At 38.4% G+C, this 22,746-nt stretch overlaps 1 protein-coding gene across 2 annotated transcripts in view; it reads right to left on the bottom strand.

The window, feature by feature from the left end:
* Positions 1-3,098, bottom strand: part of LOC125310600 — an 82,508-nt gene extending 79,410 nt beyond the window's left edge. For both annotated transcript variants that reach the window (XM_048268184.1, XM_048268185.1), the window contains exon 1: positions 3,013-3,098. In XM_048268184.1, the coding sequence (XP_048124141.1) occupies positions 3,013-3,043 (31 nt within the window). In that variant the 5' untranslated portion in view covers positions 3,044-3,098. The remainder of the gene's footprint in view (positions 1-3,012) is intronic.
* Between the last annotated feature and the right edge of the window lie 19,648 nt (positions 3,099-22,746).

Here is a 22,746-nt window from a genome sequence, read left to right as displayed (position 1 = left end):
ATAAAGTTGAATCTAATCTAAATCTAGCCTAATCTAATCTCTAATATTATGGGCTACACACATTGCAATTCTCTATTGAATTAAACCCCTCTCTTAATCAGGTTAAAGAAATACAAAATTATATTATAATATAAGTGAATATCTAACATCTGAGAACTGCTGTATCAGAATACAATTGTTTTATAGCTGATATGTGGCCTAAAACAATGCGCGTTTTCGCAACGAAATCTATTCACGTTCATCATGATTATCGATTATACATGCCTGGCTGATAGGCTACCTCCCAGCTGTTAGCTTTAGCCCACACTAACAATATTAGGCTACAATGTTAATTTACACAGACAACAGCTGTTTTACAGATTAATGTAACATTACATCATGCACGTTAGCTAAATTATAAGTTGTGCAAGCCTACTCTGAATTCACAGTATTGCCCATGCATAGGCTACTATTTCATGTTAAATCAACTTTAACATGTTTTGCTCAATTGCTAGCAAAATGATCATGCTAGCGGCAGTAGCAAGGCTCACCTCATTTCCCATTTGGATTCTTCTTTTTTCTCCGTCCCTGCTCGGTTCTTGTTTCTGGATTCTGGGGTTCAGCCTTTTAAAACTGCTAGCTAGAAGGTGGCTCCTTCTAACCCACAACTCAAAGCAGGCTTAAGAGTATGAAACTGCACGTCAAAAGCATCAAATAACATTCTCGCCATTTTGGGTCGGGCTTTTTTGACAGATGACGTGGTTCTGTTGGCTCATTGAATGCGAAATACAACGTGATAGTAACACGATAATTACGTCCTGCTCAACACGTTTTTTAACAAGGAAACGTGTTACACAACACGTCCCAATAGATTAATTAACGTGACAGTGACACGTTCAGACGTGAGACTGGGTTGACATGTCAGGGCACCAAGGCCAAAGTTAACTATTAGTAGTAGGCTATAAAAATGATCAAAGTTGTATTTAGCCTATTCACTGCAGTAGACCTGCATCACTGTATGAAACATTACAAAAACATGAAATGAAAATATGACATATTACATAGAACTGTAAATCATCTGACTATCTAATATTTACAGATATCTAGGCTATATATATCATTTATTTTATATTTGGCCTGTTATGAAATCATGTATTGAACAATTTAAGCACAGCTCAGCTTTAAGAAACTCAAATAGCCTAGATGCATGCTTAGCATTTTGTGATCATTAAGGCTACTTTTACAAACTCTTAGTCAGCTGTCCTCTGATTTATCAATATATAGGCGATATTTAACATTTATTTTGTATTTGGCCCGTTATGAAATCATGTGGAACAATTTAAACACATTGTAAAACTTAAAGCCCAAATTTGGAGACATCCATGTATGTCGAACTTTACTGCAAATTCAAAACTGGATTACTCTGGAACGGCTAACTGTACAGGGGACTGCTTTACACCTTTGTGTTCGGTAAGGTCTCCTGTTTATTCTGATATATGGGTTATCATGTGTTAAAAGAAGGGTTCGTAAAGTATTACACCGAGATGAATGGGTATGGAGATCATGGGACGCAAAACCTTCAGTAGAATGTATGATTAAATTGAATTATATTATTTACTTTTTCTCATGAACCGTTCAACACAGCAATTATCGGCTAACATCGTTTAAAAGCTGAGAAAAAGCTCTTTCATGTGATACGTGTGATGTCTGTGTGATGAATAGGCTACTTCGCGAGTAGTTTAACTGAGAATGGGTGAATTTGGATGCACTTTCTTTCTTGCTTAATTTGCGCTGTGAATGCTAAGATTATTTTAACAGGCCACAGGCTAAATAAAAATCGCTATTAGTAGGACGCAAAGCAGAATATTGAAAGAAGGGGGCACCAAGGCCACCGTGGCCTGTAAACCTCCGATTTTCAAAGGGGCCTCACGGCCAACGCAAGGGGCTACGACGGCCATGGCCGTCGTGGCCGCCGTGAAATTCCTACCCTGCTCTCAAGGAAGCGGCCCATAACAAGGGCGCACTCAAGGGCCCGTCCAAATGACAAACTGTCATGATTAATGGTGGAGAAGTGCCGTCAACCATCAATCGGGCCCACATGCATAAAGTGAAACGTGTGAAAGAGGAAGTGGTGACAGGAGGTGGCAAGTCATGGTGTGTGTGCAGGCTCTTTACATGATGATGAAAATAGCCCCACATCATCACCCTTCACCATATCTCACGATTGGCATGGGGTACTTTCCATAAGATCGTCTTTCGATGCAAATCAAACCAGTTATTAGGCTAACTGAAATAAAACCATGCCAATCTCTAGGTATGGTGAAGGGTATGTGATGATGTGGGGCTATTTTAATTCCAAAGGCCAAGGCAACTTTATCAGGATGCATGGTATCCTGGATGCATGAAATAACTGCCCTTAAAAATAAAAATCTGCCTGCCTCTATGGGAACATGTGAAGGGGTACTTTATTATTATTCATTCACAAAGAAAATTGGTGTCCTTGGTGTTGGATATTTCCTCATTTTTTTTTACTTAAAGCATTAAGATCAATTTCCAAAAGATGATTTTATATTCCTCTTTTTAGTCAGCGTTTGCATGGGTTCAAAAACATATAACTTAAACCTGGTGGAAGGCAGGATATGATTTAATATTAAAAACATGTGTAATCCTGTATTTTTGGTTTTGATCATGTAAAGAGACTGCACACACACCATGACTTCTGCACACACACCATGATGTCACCACTTCCTCTTTGACACGTTTCACTTCCAATATAAGAACCCCCCCCCTCCCCCTTTTTAAAAAGCAATGCAAAATTTGATCACACACACACAAAACATACTTTACTTTTGGTTTAACTGCCTGACAGTTAGTCAGCTGGTTTGAAATAGGCCTAGACATTAATGTTCATCAAATGTTAAAACAGTACATGGGTAAAATAACCTCTTGTTATTCTGAGGCCATGGTATTTTCATTGTATGGCCTACAGTAGTCACACAGGTTTAAAAAGGAACATAGGTGATGCAACTGTACCTGTTGGGGAAGACATCCTCAGGCGCACCATCCATGGAAGTCATTAATTAATGCCACTTCTGACTCCAACATTACATTTATTTCTATGTTTATGTTACAATTAAAATGTAATATGTAACCTTGGTGATAGAATCCAACAAGTAAAGAAGAATTTTACCATTTCACATTATGATTTCTAATCTGATGCAATAAAGGATACTGTTCTGTTGCATTGTTACAGGAGCTGTGAAATGCCATGACTGAAAAAAATAAAGTAGCCTACAAAAAAAACTGTCTATTTTGTCAATATGTTTCCATTTCTAATCATGAATTGATAATTCACAGCTCTTGAGATTAGAAAATCAAGTCAGACCAAAGCAATGGGTTTGAAGCTGTGGTATAATTGATAACATGAATTGAAGACATGATGATGGAAGAAAGATTGAAACAGTAAATGTATTGTACATGTATTTATATAACCTCAATGGTAATTAAGTAAAACACGGAAGTTACTGATAAATACAATTTTTAAATAACAATTTTAACAAATAACGAATAACACACTGAAGTTATTCTACTTAAGTTATTCTCTTTGAGCTCTCTGTATCCCGGTGAAGTCTCTCGAAGCCTTTTTGGGGAAAAACACTCAGCCTAGCACCTGCTAAGATGATGAGTCAGCATACACAAAGAGCCAGTGAGCAGAAGCCAACTCTTGTTCTCACGGTAGGCCTACACTCGCTTGCTGTTGGTGTGTTTTGGAAACAGTAAACCATTTTCTACTTATTAACTGGCCTAATTGGCAAATTACTACCACAATAAGCTTTATTATTACCTTTTAGGTCACACTCACACATTGCAACAGATGAACATCTCAACCATGGAAAATTACCAGCAGCAAATCGAAAGGTCCCAAAGATCATCACACACAGTTACATTGTTCAAAACCAATGCATACATACATGTGGTAATTTAATTTCACAATAAAAAAAATCATGACCATCATGCTGTAGTTTCCAGCAGAGAGACAGTAGACAACACAAATATTGAGCGCAATACCCCATATGCATCCTTCAGTGTCCTGCTGTTGGAGGCTGCATCACATGATGTTAATTATATGACAGCACTATTCTCTGCAGAGCAATGCATGCCACATATTCACTTGAATGCTTAAGAGAAATCCCTCACTATCCTAACAATGAATGTTGCATGATCTTTATTAGAGAGCCATAGAGGGCTAGATGGATGTACAGTAATGTATGTTGCATTAATGAGACACTCAAATACTGAAAAAGGAACATTATTTGTTGCCAATGTGAATGTGAACTGAAACATTATTATACAAAAATTGAATGTAGGGAGAGTCTACATTGTTTACTGTAGGTATGGGCAGATTGTGAGCCATTGAGGGTCTTTGTTTGTTTTGTTTTTTTGCCTTTTTTAAGGCTGCCTGAAGAAAAAAGAAATCCTAGAGTGAAAAATCAATCAGTGATCAGTGTGCGGTGATTCTTGATTTTTCACTCTTGGATTATACTTACCTGCCTCACCTGCACCTGTTCAACTGAAGGTTGGTGCACAGGGACACCTATGAACTTTGAAAAAAGAATCCCTCTTGGAGAATTTCACATTTTTCTCTCCGGAGCTCCTCCTATACGGACCTCCGACACCTTTGGGTGCATATTTCACATCCATCTTTTTGGTCTTTTCGCTGGCTCTGCCATGATTAACGTCTAAAAATTGAAGCCATCTAATCTAATAGCTAGCCAGCATGGCTGATCAGTGCTTGACAGGGCCATGTGTCTAGAGAATTTTAAGCATTTTGTGTTTCTCGCTTCTCATGGGACTTCCTGACTCAGACACTGCCGGGACACTAGTGCAGATCTTGCCAGGCTGGTTTTCCACTATAGGAGACGGCAGGGCTGTAGTACTCGAGTCCGGTCTTGGACTCGAGTCCGGACTCGAGACCGTTTTTCTATGGTCTCGGACTTGTCTCGGACTCGCTAGTATTTGGACTTGGTCTTGTCTCGGTCTCGGCCACTGGTCTTGCCAAATATGGCTTTTGGTCTCGACCGAGTCCAGGTGTCTTTAGGGCCATCAAAATGAACGTGTTAATCGCCGCGATTCATTTTGAAATACATAATGCGTTACAAAATATTAACTCAATAGTGTTTACCTTTGTGGGGGGCTGATGTCACGTAACGGAAGCCGCAAAACCTAAAACCGCAAGCCTGAGAGTTTATTTTACTGTCTGTGGAGTTAGCTGAAGATAAAGAGGAACCAACATTTAGTGAAATAGTAGCTTTACTGCAAACTGCTTTTCACTCTTGTTAGATAACGTTTACAATGTCAAAATGCACCAACTGCAACAGTTACATAAAGATGATACTTTTCGGCTCCTCTCCATTAAGATCCAACTTGAACGTATGCTACTCCATTTAATTAAGAGCGCGTCTGAACGCATAACGAGAAGGAGAGAAAAACGATTGGCAGGCTCCAGCTGGCTTGTCGTTGTTGAGGATAATTGATATCTCCTTTTTAATATAAGAAACTTATAAAAGGAAGGCAACAAAGACGAGGTTAGAGGAGATTGCGGATTTATCCGATTTCCACTACTGACCAGTTATAAACATGTATGTAGGCTGCACTCACTGTGATTTGAAAAATGGACAAAAATATGAAGAGTTGTCTTTGCCTTTGTGTAATGGAACTGGTGAGTCTTGAAGTCTTCAATAATTTGCTTACATGAAGCACATATTATGCCGATTGAAACACATTCCATTCAGATAGCTAGGTGACTGGCTCAGGCTCATCATTCACTTTTAATTGCAAACAGAAAATGTCTAGCTAGCATCATGCCATTACATGCTTCTATTTCCAAAGGAATGAAAACTGTTTATACCAACTTAATATCATGCTTATCATTGTTAATATTGTACAATACATGTGGTACAAACAATATTAGAGCTTGTGGACTAGCTATAGGCTATATTTCAATGGAGCTGGTAAAAAAAAAGATCATTATGAGAACGTGGCCACAATGGGCTTAAAGTAACAGTGCACCATTTACAAATGAGTTAAACAGCATCATATGTGTAGTATTTCTTAAGAAATGAATACTTTAAAACGCAATTACTGTGTCAGTATTATCATTTAAATAATATAAAAGTGTTTTACTTTTACCTTTGTGGTTACTCATTAATTTTGTGATTTATGTTGAAGCTTTAGTCTTTAGGAACTTTTTAATTGCGGTTAATCGAGATTAATTCATTTCAAAATATATATTTTGAATCGTTTGACAGCCCTATAATAATATTGGAGAAGGGGAATGGCTACACTTACAAATCCTGGGTGTGTTCACACTGTTTTTGCTTTTAGATAATAATAATAATAACCCAAAATGATTGTCTTGATACTGTCATGCACAAGACTTTTTTTCCTATCCTGGACTCGGTCTTGACTCGGACTCGAACCTTTTTGGACTCGGTCTTGTCTTGGACTCGAACCTCTTTGGACTCGGTCTTGACTTGGTCTCGACTAGTCCTGGTCTTGGACTTGTCTTGGACTCGACAAAGGTGGTCTTGACTACAGCCCTGGGAGACGGTAGAAGAAGCAGGGAAAGCCTCCATTCTCGCCAGAACAGGCCATTTAACCATCACAATGATTTCTAAACTGTCTTTTAAAGTTGGACATGTTGCATAGGGGGGCCTTTAATATGGTGGGGTTTACATAGCTGCTGCTGATTGGGTAACATCTCTGGCACATCAACCAACAAGACTTGGGTCAGCCCAGAAACGGTGGGAAAACTGTATTATACTTGTGAATGCCATCATGGAAGCATTTTTGTCAATGAAATTTGAGGCAATGAAAGACATGCTGAGTTATGCATTTCAAGGGACCTTATAACTGACATTTTACTGAAATGAAATGTCACTGAAATTAAATATAACTTTCCAGAAAGTAATTTCACAATGACACACAACTTAGCTTTAGCTCTTTTTTTGCAAAAGTTTTCTCCACTTAAAGTCAAAGTCAAAGTCAAAGTCAAAGTCAGCTTTATTGTCAATTTCTTCACATGTTCCAGACATACAAAGAGATCGAAATTACGTTTCTCACTATCCCACGGTGAAGACTAGACATATTTTACCAATTTAGGTCCACAGACAAACATAACATTCAAGTAAACAAAAAAGTAAGTAAATAAGTAAATAAGAGGGCACATATAATAATGAAAAAATAAGAGCAGCAAAATTTGGTTGAAATTGTGCATAGACAGTCAATAAAATACTACTGCAAAGTCAGGCCAATAAAAGGCTTGGGTAGTTCTGTTTGACCTAAGTAAGAAAGAAAGTGGCATAGTGGTGCAAGTTATGTAAGAGCAGCAGAAGTGTTGTGTTTTCAGGACAACAACACCAAGTTGTAAAGTGTACAAGTGTGCAAGTGGAGTAGTGCAGGCGGCCATTTTGGGTCCAATGTCCAGGATGTTATGTAGCTGAGGGTGGAGGGGAGAGAGGAGGAGAGAGTTCAGCATCCTTACAGTTTGGTGTATGAAGCTGTTGGTGAGTCTGGTAGTGGGAGCGCAGGCTTCTGTACCTCTTCCCAGAGGGCAGTAGATCAAACAGATTGTGAGCGGGGTGACTTGCATCACTCACAATTTTGGTCGCCTTACTGGCGGGTGAGGTGGGTGGTGTAAATGTCCTTCAGGGGGGAGTGAAGCACCAATAATCCTTCCAGCTGTGTTCACTATGCTGCTGCAGGGCTTTCCTGTTGTATTCAGTGCAGCTTCGCCCCCACACAACGATACAGCTGGAGAGGATGCTCTCAATGGTGCCCCAGTAGAATGTGGTCATGATGGCTGGTGGAGCACTTGCTCGCCTGAGTTTCCGCTTGGGAAGTACAGGCGGCGCTGAGCTCTCTTCGCCAGTGATGCAGTGTTGGTGGTCAGGAGAGGTCTTCACTGATGTGCACCCCCAGGAATTTGGTGCTGCTCGCTCTCTCCACCCACAGCACCGTCGATGGTCAGTGAGAGAGATATAAAATCCACCTTCTGTCAAGATGATGGATGGGGGCCCCTAATTAAGGTCAAGAGGTCAAATTAAAAATTCGCTGATTCAGGGGCGTTACCTTCCAGATCATTCTTGATCACGTGAGGTAGGCGTGATCTTATGACGTCATGATGGGGAGGTCTTATTTTTCTGCAGGCATGATGTCTTATGACGTCATGATGGGGAGGTCTTATTTTCTGCAGGCGTGTCTTATGACATCATACAAAGGGGCGGGGACCGTTCTTGTTTTTCTGGAACTTTCAGCAACATCGGTGTAACTTTGCTTTGTACCTTGAAACCGTAAAAGTTTAGAGTTTTTTTTTTTTTTTTTTAAAAGAAGTAATTTTTTTTTTTTAAAATGTATTATTGAAAAATAAAAAGAAATTAAAATAAAAGTCTGTAAAGCACAACCAGAGTGTGAGGGGAGGGCAGTGTTGAACCGTGTTGAACAGTTAATTTTTACCGGGGCCTGTGCGGCGCGCGCGTGGCTTTGCGAGGGGCTCTGAACTCTGGGGGAGCTTGGGATTCCTTAGGATTCCTCGGCCCTAGTAGCGGGGGGCAGGAGGCAGGCAGGCAGGCAGGCAGAGTCCCTGGGATGATGAGGCTTGAGAGACAGAGAGAGAGAGAGAGAGAGAGAGAGAGTCCAGAGAGAGAGACACAGAGAGAGAGCAAAGTCCGAACACAGACACAGAGGAGCTCAGAGCTCTTAGACACAGAGAGACAGAGAGCAAAGTCCGAGCTCTTAGTCCACAGAGACAGAGCAAAGTCCGCTCTTCTCCAAAGTCCTGAGCTCTTAGTCGCACGTCTTCTCCCTCCGACGGTTTGACTGAAAGTGACTGAAAAAGCGGGAAGGTTTAGGGGCGTGATCAAACAAATGGGGAGGAATCAAAAATGCCTGTGGGCCGGGCTAGAGGCTGAGTGTACAGGCACAGCAGGGGGTAGGGGGTTGAACTTCGCACATGCACATGTATGTTGCAAACGTAGGGGCATTCCTTAACCATCAAGTCACGCTACGTCATCAAGCACGAGGTTCGCAAACACAGAGAGGATAAAAGGAGCAGATGCAAACGGGCCCCGGTGACCTTTTTAAAATTCTCCTTCTCTGCAGCATCAGCGCGCATAAGAGGTGAAACCTAGGCTAGCCATTGTGTGAAAATGGCTGAGCAGATGCAAACAGGCACGGGGTAACCTTTTTTAAAATTCAGCTTGCAAAGCCTTATGGCCCGCGATTGAAAGTTCAAGCACAATAGAGGGTAGTGTAGGATTACATACATGTAGCCTATGTTGCAAACGCAGACATTCCTTAAGCATTAATTGCATTAATTTATTTGCAATAAGACACGCTGCGCCATCAAGGACGAGGGTCGTAAAAACAGAGAGGATAAAAGGGGAGCATGGCCCGCGATTGAAAAGTTCAAGCACAATAGGGGTAGTGTAGGATTACATACATGTAGCCTACGTTGCAAACGTAGGTATTCTTTAAGCATTAAGACACGCAAGGCCATCAAGCGCAGAGGCTCGTAAACACAGAGAGGATAAAGAGCTAGAGAGAAAGAGCTAAAGAGATGGAGCAAACATGGCTGAGAGAATGAGTGCTGGCAGCAGTGCTGACGGCAGTGAGGGCAGTGAGGAAGAGGCGCTCACTATTGATATGGATGCTGTTGCAGGGCCGTCTAGCGGACCAGTCACTCCTCAAAACAGGATTTCTAAACCTGACGAAGGCCTGGCGAACGCTCCGGCCAAGGAAAAAAACGAAGCCCATTTTTACCTCCAGATATCAAGATCCTCCTCCCAACGAGTTAGGAGGAAACGAGAGATGGTGTAATATCATTTTAGGCTACGACTTTCATTTTCAATTGGGGCAACTGAGTCTGTTGACCTCGGACAATCGGGGGTCTCCTCCAAAGGACCCCATCATTTTGAGATCTTACGACTTTAAAACGTGTCAAGGAATCATCGGTAACTGTTTGAAAGGTAAAACGGAGGGAGAAGAGAGTATCTCTGCGGTGTGGTGCTCTGTACCTACAAATGATGAGAACGTTGTCTATCAGGTGTTTTTGTTGCCTGAAGAATGAAGCTCCGCCGTCTTTCTTTACACTCTCTCGTCAAGTGGGTGACGATGAGGAAAAGGCTACAGTGTAAATTGTGATTAGTTCACTTTACTTAAAAAACTGTGAAAACCTGTTGCCTTAGAAAAAGTAAGTAAATTAACTTGGTAAAGTTTGTTGTACTGTATATTGTATAATATTCTGAGTTGTAAGTTCATACGAAAGTTGTTGTTACTCACACACTCACAAACACACACACACACACACACACATCCATATGTACATGTATACAGACACACACACATTCGACAAAATGTAGTCATTCAAACTAACTTGAGCTTCAAACTAACTTGCTTGCTTACTTAAAGATTATCAAGTAATTATTCCAGTTGTTAATACACCTTATATAGCACATTAACTTCCACAATTTTGCATTGACATAGAATGTAATGCTAAACTGTTTTCATTCAAATAATGACAAGATTTACCATAAACATTACAGAGTGTGCACCCTGCATGTATGAAACTCAGGCTTTTAATACACATTTTTAGTTTGTGCAGAAGGTGATGTTGGAGTTAGCCTTAAGGGGTTGCATGAGAAATGTATGTTAGATTGTGTAAAATACCCTATAGGGTTTATAGGCATATTAAGGCCTGCATCTGCATAATCTATCTTTAATAATCAATTTTTCTGATTTTTCATAAAGCCAGATTGTATTCGAGTATATACTGTAGACATATCAGCCTCACTACTTTAACTAAAGCAAACATTTTATATTCAACAGTTAATATTGAGATTGGATGTCAGTTGTCAATAAAAGACTGCGTCGTTACATTCCTTGTGTCACTGATTCCTTGTGTCATTGTCTTCTGCCTCACACATTCTTTATACAGTACATAGCACCGAACCCTCATTATAGCCCCAAAATGAACACGGAATTCCACTAAACGTAGCATTCTACCTTGTTTTGAAGGGACTGGTTGTTTTTGAATGGTCTGGCACTTGCCTAAAGCTAGCCTCTAGTGTGAATTTGGTGAGGTTTCACGTGTACTCTTCAGTTTAGAGATTGAGGCGTCTGATGCTCTGTGTTTCCGTGTGATAGTGAGGCCTTGCTGTTCCGGACAGTATTATTTGGCGACCTTCAACATTTTATCCATTCCTACTTGTGATAATAAACTGTATAAAATAATAAACTCTCTCGTTCAATCCTTAATAATAAGCCTAATAAGGCTCATTTCCATAACGTTACACTTTCTTCATGGAATGGTGGGCATTTCATTCATTCATCATTGCTCTGTAAGCATTCTTGCGTGCGTTCATTTCTGAACAGAATTCACAATCAAATTGACAGATTCACATTGTCAGATTCAGATGTTTTTTTTTTTTTTAAATGTTTATGTGCACTGAGTAATACTTACTTGACTTACTTACTTAGATATAACTTCATCTAGATAAGTTCCTTTACTTGTCTTTTCCAGGCAATCGGTTTCCAAATTGTTTAAAGTGTAGTTGTATAGTTAACACATCAGATTTTACAGTGTACATTACTGCGTGTACATGATTCAAGTGTAATCGGATCATTTGGTGTGTTTGTGATTTGACAACAAAATAGAGTTTCATTTTAAAACAAGTGTTTCATTTTGTAAAAGATCCGAGGGATTCTGTTATTTGGCTGTGGCGGCTGTGTGTTAATTGTGTTTTTCGAAGAAAAAAAAAATTGAATTTGAAATTTCAAAATTCTGCTTAAGCAATGGAAGGGGAAAAAAACTGTAACAACAGTTCTGCTCACACCGTTCTCTAAAAATTTGCTCCACGATCTTACGAAGCCCCCTTTAGTCAAATAAATCTCCTCAGGTTGTAATTTTAGGCTATTCTCTTTTGACAACTCAACTGTTTCCACAACTTTGTTTTCTGGAGATTTTAATCATTTTACATCTCTGAATGACAATATATCTTGTTTTATACTTTGAGAATCCCCACATTTTTTTGTTTAGATCAGAAAACCGCATCGGAAATCAGTTTCCGTCCTTTAATAGAGCATTGTTCAATTTCCAATAACCCCATAGTGATGGAAAATCTGAGGGGTCTGTTTATCCGGACAAATAGCAGACTGGGGAAACGTAAGACATGATCAATCCACGATTTGAGCGTTACGTTTTTTATTTGACACAGTGATGTCCAAACCTCCTGCACATATCTGTACATACAGTAGGCTACTGTGCATATCCGTCTATATGGTTTTCTTATAATAATTTCTTATAATATATTCTGTAAATAAGCTGCATACATCTATAGTATTCTCTATTATAAAGTTACTGCTACTTCATTGCACATATCTGTAGCCTACATGTTGTTCATACATTGTTCATATGCTATATAGGCCTGCTGCTAATACGCTGCACATATTTACCTTCTTCTATTCTTTTCAATTTCTTGTCCTGTCCGTCTATAATTTATATATCACATTGCACTTTCCTGCTTTTTTTACACTTCTGGTTAGACGCAAACTGCATTTCGCTAACTTTGTACTTGTACTCTGCATAATGCCAATAAAGTTGAATCTAATCTAAGACCCAGCAATTCAAGTTGAATCTAATCTAAGACCTATACGTAAGTCAAGCATCACACCGGCAAATTTGCGGCGCATGTATTCGAGTCCTACCGCACTCTTTGTGTTGCACCCTGTGCATGTAAAATGTGCTATATAAATAAATACTTACTTACTTACTTAACGGAGCGCACAAACTTTCTTTTCAAAATGGCGGACATAGCATTTTTCTCATTTTTATAGCGACGCAAGGGGTGATTGATGACATTTTTGGGGGTGTGTTAGTTTTTCACAGTGTTTCATTGGTTGATAACAGTTCAGGGGGGAGTGTTGTAACATAAAGACATAAAAAGCATCGGGTAGGTGTGTACCGAGTAACTAACTTTCAAGACAGTCAAACCAATAACTTGTCAAGAGTTTCTGGACCTGTATTTACAAGGATGGCCGAATCGCATACACCAAGAGTATCCGTTTCCAAGAAAAGAGTTACGCTCACGTCGGTTAGCAACAGGCTAATGGATCCTGAAATAACTTTTGCCATCCTAGAGTGCCCCCCACACTCATCTCTGTGGTCCATCATACAGAGGTCAGACTGTGAGGGTCCCTAATACAGTTCACTGATTCTTGGGAATTTGTATAAAACAGGTTTTAATTTTGAAAATAAAAAGTTTGTGAAATTATAAAATCTGAAGGTACATCATTATAGACCAAGGTATTGGCTGTTCAGCAATGTACTGGTGCAACCTCCTCATTTTATATTTTCCTATAAGTAAATTTATATCATTATATGGGAGAAAAATCACTTTCAGTGACATTATACACAATACTACGCATGAATGCAGGTACAATAAATGATAACATTAAATCATCTTCATATTAAAAACACATTCATATCAAAACATCAAAGTATCTTGCATTCATATCAATATACTTATGCAAAACATGCTCTTTATGTAAGTGTAAATAATAAAACACTTTGATTTACAATATTTTGCCTGAGTAGCCACATTGTGTATATGCAAGAAAAAAAAAATGAACTTGCATGATAGGTGGTCAACACTAATAACACTTTTATTTTATCTATATTACAGCAATATTTGACTTAGTGACATTTCACACAAAAAACCTTGCATGCTTTCAAGTTCATGTCAATGAGTGATGAAAATACACTCTCTGCTTACCGTCACCATTACAAATGCATAGAGAATGTTACAGAGAAAAGCTCCCAGCACTATTGCATCTTGTGCTTGTCACTTAAGGTTTTACAAAATTACTAAAGTCATTGCAGTAACTTTGCAGAAGCTATTATCTATTATCTTATTTTCATGTTTGGATTCATAGCCATAGACCATAGAATTTAGGTGAACAATGTGTTTCTTTAAGTATGATGTAATGAGTCATTTAGCAACATTTTAGAGTAGTATCTCAGAAAACAATGCACAAGCCTTGGGAAACATGAGCAAGCCTGTAAAAACATACAATATGTTCATACCATCACCAATAAATAAATAAATCAGAAAACACACTCCAATCCTTCCAACTGGGTAGTCATCATCGGTGACTTTACATCATTTGAATACCTGTGTGTGCACACATTACTGCAAGCCTTCTCCTCAGATTTTATTATTGACAATTTACATGTCTTCAAAACATTCAGCTAAAGTCTTTCTTGAAGAGCTAGGTGATATGCTGTCAGTCATTTGCATAGAGTTTGACTGTCTTATCAGTCAGTCTTATCAGATTATATCAGAGGATCTAAATTTACGTGTGGATAATCCTGAAAACAATTATGCCAAGGAATTAATGTACAGGGGGCCAACACACTCTCTTAGCCATACCCTCGACTTTGTTATCACAAAGGGTCTCAATGTCTCTACAACTGTTAAAGACCTGACCTTACCCGATCATTTCTGTGTTCTTTTATAATGTCTATGTTCCCAATAACATTTCTATGATGACAAAAAAGGAGAATCATAAATGGCTCTCTTTGAGCAAGCACTTTCACAGACGTCAAGTCTACTTTCAGACGGTAGAAGACTAATTGGATGACAAAAATGACAACCATTATGGATGACATTGCTCCATTACAATTCAGGAAAGTTAAGGACAAACAAAGCACCATGGAAGCAAAATCCAGCGGTTAAACTCCTAAAAAGAGAGTGTAGGAAGACCGAAAGAAAATGGCGTAAATACAAACTTCAGATCCGCATTGAGATCCATAAAGAGATGCTCCGCACATACAGTATAACTCTGACGTATGCAAAGGAAGATAGACTTTCTTTCTAACATCATCAGTAGAAGTTAAAATAACACTATTTTCAACCGTCAAGAAGTTAACAAATCCCCCCTCAAAATAAATGCCTGAACTTCTCTCAACTAGTCATCTTTTTCAAAGGTAAAATTTACAAAATCCGTCAACATATCTGCTCAATTACTACTTCAACATCAGGAATTTCCAGCTACAAATAGAGGGAAACTTAACTTGATAGAGAACAGAGTTCAGCTTGATAGACTACAAAACACTTGAAAAAAACGGTACAGCTCTGTCGCCAAATGACTATGGTTCCCTAGAATCTCTGTCAGTGTATTGAGCAAATGAACAAATGGATGTCTCAAAATTTTCTTCAGCTGAACAAAGACAAGACGGAAGTAATAATATTTGGTAAAATGGAGGAAAGACTTTGGGTTGCCACACTCTTTGACACAAAAGGGTTGAAAGCAAAGTATACTGTTAGAAATCTGGGTGTATTAATTGACAGTGATATAAATTTCAACAGCCACATGAAAGCAATAACTAGTGTAAATCAGCTTTTTACCGTCTCAAAAATATTGGCAAATGTTTGACATGTCAGTTCTCATTTGCACCGCTGGTTAGATGAAAAATAATGTTTCACCCGTGCAATGACAATAAAGTTGAACATACTCTAATCTAAAAACTTAGAAATATGAACTAAACGTGAATTTAATCTTAGTGGAACAAAATCTTCAGCACATCTTCTACTTACTCAAAAATATATGAACTGACTTACAATGAGTATAAGAAAAATGAACCGCTTCATTCTCAATACCAATTTCAAATTTTTGTCTGAAATTGCACAGCGCCTGCTTCAGAGGCCACCTAGTTGGGCCTATCCAATGCTTGACCTCTTTGGACACTGTAGTTAGACAGAGACACTGTAGTTTCTTTGGAAACAATCAGAATAACTGTACTGACACAGAGTTACAAAGGCTAGAATATAGATTTTTTTTTCTGTCGGATTACAAGCATCTCTGAACTGACCACATTTCAACCCCCTAGGTCACTTGATACGACTTAGAAACACAACTGAGCCCTAGCACCAGGTATTGTGGAGCTGTGTGCAACAGTAGATCAATATAGAATGAAAATGTGGGTACCATTATTTGCCAAGATATGCTCATGCGTTTCGTAAAATGCCCTATGGAAACTCCCCATAGGACTATTGGTTATCCAAAATGCATACTGACAATCAAATGCTTACATGCATATTAACCCCTTTTGTGTAGAAGCATAATCTTGGTCTCAAATGAAAGATAACACTCTGAAGTTTCTTGTAGACTATTTGGATTGTATGTCAGGGTTTCTGATATAGAATGACTACACAAAATATGGAATAATTACACAAAAGTCTCATTTTGTTCCATTTTTTTTGTTGCTTCAATGGGTGTGTATAAGATGGACTATACATCTGCACAACTAATATTGGATAAAACAGCATGAAGATTCCATTTCTATGGATTCCTGTGAATATGTCAAGACCCAATATGCTGAATCTACTTATTGCTAAGGATATACACTGCAGTTAGAAGATAGGGAAGCACCAAAGGTGATAGAGGGAGAGGAGGGCATTTTTGATGAAATTTAAGTGAGACATAGTAAGATTAATCTGACAATGTAAAGCACTATACAGATTGTACATGAAAAGTTGTCATGTTTGGATTCCCAAGAGTCCAAGCTTTCAAATGGTGTATACCATTACCATGCTACATAGCAATACGGTGCATACAATTGGTTTAGAATGTTGGGGGAGGGGGATAACCGTCTCGCCAGCGGGACACTGAAGACGGAGTAGCATGACCTCTCTTTCTGATACCCGTTGAAAAGTTGAACTGCATGGAACTGACAGGGATTATTTTTTTGTTTTTTATAAATTCAACAACAAAATAGCATGGCATATCATACCATACTGATAGATTTTGCTCTTCTCAAACACAATGTAGCCGGGTGAGATGTTTACAACTACATGACCTTTTATCAATCCAGTTGCAGTAGCCCTAGATCCCAACCACAATTGATGATTTTGAATTGATTTTATTCCGATGAAACAGAATTTATGGCTGGTGCTACAAAACGTTTAACCTCTGTAGCACCGGTGTTACTTGCAAAAAAGTTAACGTACAGCCCTGATCATGCTTACTGCATGCATCCACATACCAGGCTTCTTTCACCAACACTAATGTTATAACGTTACCATCCTTTTTGAATTAGCGCATATGTTTGGCTTACCATGTTAGTCTATGCTCATATCTATGAGCTAACACTGCTAGTTAGGAAAATGATAGCTAATGTTTGTGAAAGCTGGCATGGGAAAAGATAGATAAAACACACAAAACATCCTTTCCTTAACATCTATCACAATAGTCAATTAGCATTTGAACAATAGCATTTGAACACCATTTAATGATAGCCTATTGCTAATTGAACCGATATGTTTCTTATTGAATGTTTGCCACAGTGCTCACAATTGTTATTTGTTATCTGTTCTTCACGTCATAAATACAGTTTACAATCCAGTTTTCAGAACAATACAATGTATTATTATGAATTAGCATGAGTAGGGGCACTAGATGACGGTTTAAGATGATGTCAGTGATGCATAATTCCTACTGGTAATGACTTTATTTTTTACTATGATGATTTAATATTTGATGATGGGTACTTTTAATAATGATATTGCTTAATTGTACCTTATATTCCTTGAAAAATGTTTATCTCAGTGCTCAGGATTATTTAACCATTGGTCCAAAAAATAACAAAGTTGTTAAGCAAGAAGCTATTGACTTGAGTGGTATAAGTTTTGGAATTGTATGTTGTAATGAGGCCACTGTCACCGCCATCAGATTAGTGCCCACAGTCAGTTCTAAAGTCACCACAGTCAGAGGGAGTTTTTATTTGTTTTAAATGAATACGCTTACAATATGTTTCTTCAGTGCTGTTGAGTTATTAAAGTAATAGTCTCTTTTAATACAACAATATGTTTGTTGAAGAATTCTGCCCCACGGTCCGTTTGCATGCAATTTCTGAGGCCCTCCTCCTTTAAAATGGATTCAACTATTTATACAATTATTATTTTCATACATACCCAGGTATATTTGCTAAAAATGTCTATGTGTGTGAACGTATATTTAAAGTTATCATTCTACTTTGAGTATATAGGCATAACCACCAAGTCTGCTTGAAACTGTTTCAAAACAATTCTCTTGTAATTAACATGCATATTTTTGTGAGGTGTATAAGAATCCTCGACAGATAACCAGTCGGTGACTTCTTTGTCAGACAAACGTACACCTGTATCTTTAAATACAGCTTCTTTTAATCTTGTTTTATCGTCAAAAGACCCCTCACTGGATGGTGTATAGTAAACCGCATTTAGAGGGTCCGTCATGATAACCTTTTCCCCAAATATTGATTTTGATAACATTTATTGTCACCCACACAAACACATTTACAATGGTAAAGTATCAAACTAGTTTAAAAGCTATCTATAAATACAAAAAACACATTTTCATACAAATTGATGATACAAACTTTATCAGTATATGTACATACAGCTATTATATGTTGTCTATGACATGTTTTTTCAAATTTCACATACTGTTACGTGATATGGTTTGTTAATGGAGGCCCCTACTCTACATACAATAGGTTAGAGCAGTCTTCAGACAATGACCTAGCAAGCATCATTTGTTTTTAAGGGCATTAAGCACTGCAAATTCTATGGTAGGCTATAACAGAATCTTGAAAAGTCAGAATCTTTTGATTGCCTGTTTCTAACACAATGATCTTTTGAAAAAAGTATTTTTCACACCAACAGTCCAGAGCTTTAATCCAGAGCTTCAGCAATGTTTTCCTTGATTGTAATGTTTCATACACAAGGGCCTCTACAGCACCCCAGGAATTTTGAAGGTTTGCATGAATTCCTTACGTCTGGAAAACACTCGTGATGACTTGTAACAATTCTGGCTTAAAAAGTCTCTGTTTTTTAGATCCCCTATGTGCTTCTGCTAGTAGTAGGCATCCGGACTTCACCGCCGAAACAATTCTCACATAACTTCTCAGCGATGATATGCTGTAGAATGCTGCACACACACGCCTTTAGGATGTTGTAAGGTAGTGACAACCAAATCCGGTAGCTTCAGAGGATTCACAGGTATTTGTTGACGAGACAATCATTGGTGTTTCAGCATTTTCTTCTTCTTGTATGTCTGTCATTTCGTTAAGTCAAACATACTCTTCAGCCATTTCAAGTTTCAAGTTATCGCTGAGACTGAAGTGACCCTTTGCATGCTCACTGTTTAAGCTTCAGAACGAGGGGGCGTTGATTCCAAAGCTGACGATTCACAATTGTTGGCTAGATCAAAGGCAACGATCGGAAAAAGACGCCTCTTGATCCTTTGGTACCTATCCAAGCCAACACTACATTTGAACAATCTATCAACCTTTTTTGAAAACATTACTTAAAACAAGCATGTCTTTCCATAGATACCTCACTTTAGGACCTTGTACGAATGTCTCTACATCATTTTCTGCAGTAAATATTGCTTCAGCATATGTTGCTATTCTGTAGTCATCACTACACAGGTGAATGAACCCCTGTGGTTCTATTTCAAGACAATTAGCATAAATATGGTAACATTTGGTATAGACCGAACTATTCCATGATGCTGTGAAGGTGCTATCCGAAACAGGTAGTTCAAGATCACTCCAAATATCCCTAAACATTATCCAATCGGCAGCACAAAATGAGATGTGTAGCATCCCTCTGAAAACACCAAATAACGGTGAAGCCAAAACATATAGCTTCACACTGCATTCTTCTTTATCAAAAACATAGCCTCCTATGCGACCATCACTCAACATCCATTGGTATTCCAGAGCATTGCTCGGTTTATGAAAAAAGTTTACGAATGTTTCCGGCTTTCCTCTTTTTGGTGCAAAAGTTATTTCAGGATCCATTAGCCTGTTGCAATGTGCAGGAGGTTTGGACATCACTATGTCAAATAAAAAACGTAACGCTCAAATCGTGGATTGATCATGTCTTACGTTTCCCCAGTCTGCTATTTGTCCGGATAAACAGACCCCTCAGATTTTCCATCACTATGAGGTTATTGGAAATTGAACAATGCTCTATTAAAGGACGGAAACTGATTTCCGATGCGGTTTTCTGATCTAAACAAAAACATGTGGGGATTCTCAAAGTATAAAACAAGATATATTGTCATTCAGAGATGTAAAATGATTAAAATCTCCAGAAAACAAAGTTGTGGAAACAGTTGAGTTGTCAAAAGAGAATAGCCTAAAATTACAACCTGAGGAGATTTATTTGACTAAAGGGGGCTTCGTAAGATCGTGGAGCAAATTTTTAGAGAACGGTGTGAGCAGAACTGTTGTTACAGTTTTTTCCCCTTCCATTGCTTAAGCAGAATTTTGAAATTTCAAATTCAATTTTTTTTTTTTTTGAAAAACACAATTAACACACAGCCGCCACAGCCAAATAACAGAATCCCTCGGATCTTTTACAAAATGAAACACTTGTTTTAAAATGAAACTCTATTTTGTTGTCAAATCACAAACACACCAAATGATCCGATTACACTTGAATCATGTACACGCAGTAATGTACACTGTAAAATCTGATGTGTTAACTATACAACTACACTTTAAACAATTTGGAAACCGATTGCCTGGAAAAGACAAGTAAAGGAACTTATCTAGATGAAGTTATATCTAAGTAAGTAAGTCAAGTAAGTATTACTCAGTGCACATAAACATTTTAAAAAAAAAAACATCTGAATCTGACAATGTGAATCTGTCAATTTGATTGTGAATTCTGTTCAGAAATGAACGCACGCAAGAATGCTTACAGAGCAATGATGAATGAATGAAATGCCCACCATTCCATGAAGAAAGTGTAACGTTATGGAAATGAGCCTTATTAGGCTTATTATTAAGGATTGAACGAGAGAGTTTATTATTTTATACAGTTTATTATCACAAGTAGGAATGGATAAAATGTTGAAGGTCGCCAAATAATACTGTCCGGAACAGCAAGGCCTCACTATCACACAGAAACATAGAGCATCAGACGCCTCAATCTCTAAACTGAAGAGTACACGTGAAACCTCACCAAATTCACACTAGAGGCTAGCTTTAGGCAAGTGCCAGACCATTCAAAAACAACCAGTCCCTTCAAAACAAGGTAGAATGCTACGTTTAGTGGAATTCCGTGTTCATTTTGGGGCTATAATGAGGGTTCGGTGCTATGTACTGTATAAAGAATGTGTGAGGCAGAAGACAATGACACAAGGAATCAGTGACACAAGGAATGTAACGACGCAGTCTTTTATTGACAACTGACATCCAATCTCAATATTAACTGTTGAATATAAAATGTTTGCTTTAGTTAAAGTAGTGAGGCTGATATGTCTACAGTATATACTCGAATACAATCTGGCTTTATGAAAAATCAGAAAAATTGATTATTAAAGATAGATTATGCAGATGCAGGCCTTAATATGCCTATAAACCCTATAGGGTATTTTACACAATCTAACATACATTTCTCATGCAACCCCTTAAGGCTAACTCCAACATCACCTTCTGCACAAACTAAAAATGTGTATTAAAAGCCTGAGTTTCATACATGCAGGGTGCACACTCTGTAATGTTTATGGTAAATCTTGTCATTATTTGAATGAAAACAGTTTAGCATTACATTCTATGTCAATGCAAAATTGTGGAAGTTAATGTGCTATATAAGGTGTATTAACAACTGGAATAATTACTTAATAATCTTTAAGTAAGCAAGCAAGTTAGTTTGAAGCTCAAGTTAGTTTGAATGACTACATTTTGTCGAATGTGTGTGTGTCTGTATACATGTACATATGGATGTGTGTGTGTGTGTGTGTGTGTGTTTGTGAGTGTGTGAGTAACAACAACTTTCGTATGAACTTACAACTCAGAATATTATACAATATACAGTACAACAAACTTTACCAAGTTAATTTACTTACTTTTTCTAAGGCAACAGGTTTTCACAGTTTTTTAAGTAAAGTGAACTAATCACAATTTACACTGTAGCCTTTTTCCTCATCGCCACCCACTTGACGAGAGAGTGTAAAGAAAGACGGCGGAGCTTCATTCTTCAGGCAACAAAAACACCTGATAGACAACGTTCTCATCATTTGTAGGTACAGAGCACCACACCGCAGAGATACTCTCTTCTCCCTCCGTTTTACCTTTCAAACTGTTACCGATGATTCCTTGACACGTTTTAAAGTCGTAAGATCTCAGAATGATGGCGTTGTCCGGAGGTCAACAGACTCAGTTGCCCCAATTGCAAATAAAAGTCGTAGCCTAAAATGATATTACACCATCTCTCGTTTCCTCCTAACTCGTTGGGAGGAGGATCTTGATATCTGGAGGTAAAAATGGGCTTCGGTTTTTTCCTTGCCGGAGCGTTCGCCAAGCCTTCGTCAGGTTTAGAAATCCTGTTTTGAGGAGTGACTGCTTCGCTAGACGGCCCTGCAACAGCATCCATATCGATAGTGAGCGCCTCTTCCTCACTGCCGCTAGCACTGCCGTCAGCACTGCTGCCAGCACTCATTCTCTCAGCCATGTTTGCTCTTTCTCTCTAGCTCGTTTATCCTCTCTGTGTTTACGAGCCTCTGCGCTTGATGGCCTTGCGTGTCTTAATGCTTAAAGAATACCTACGTTTGCAACGTAGGCTACATGTATGTAATCCTACACTACCCCTATTGTGCTTGAACTTTTCAATCGCGGGCCATAAGGCTTAAAGCTGAATTTTAAAAAGGTTACCC

Source organism: Alosa alosa, chromosome 17 (assembly GCF_017589495.1).
Source record: "Alosa alosa isolate M-15738 ecotype Scorff River chromosome 17, AALO_Geno_1.1, whole genome shotgun sequence".
Taxonomy (NCBI): Eukaryota; Metazoa; Chordata; class Actinopteri; order Clupeiformes; family Clupeidae; genus Alosa; species Alosa alosa.
The sequence above is the reverse complement of the archived record's forward strand: the minus strand, read 5'-3'. Positions and strand labels throughout refer to the sequence as shown.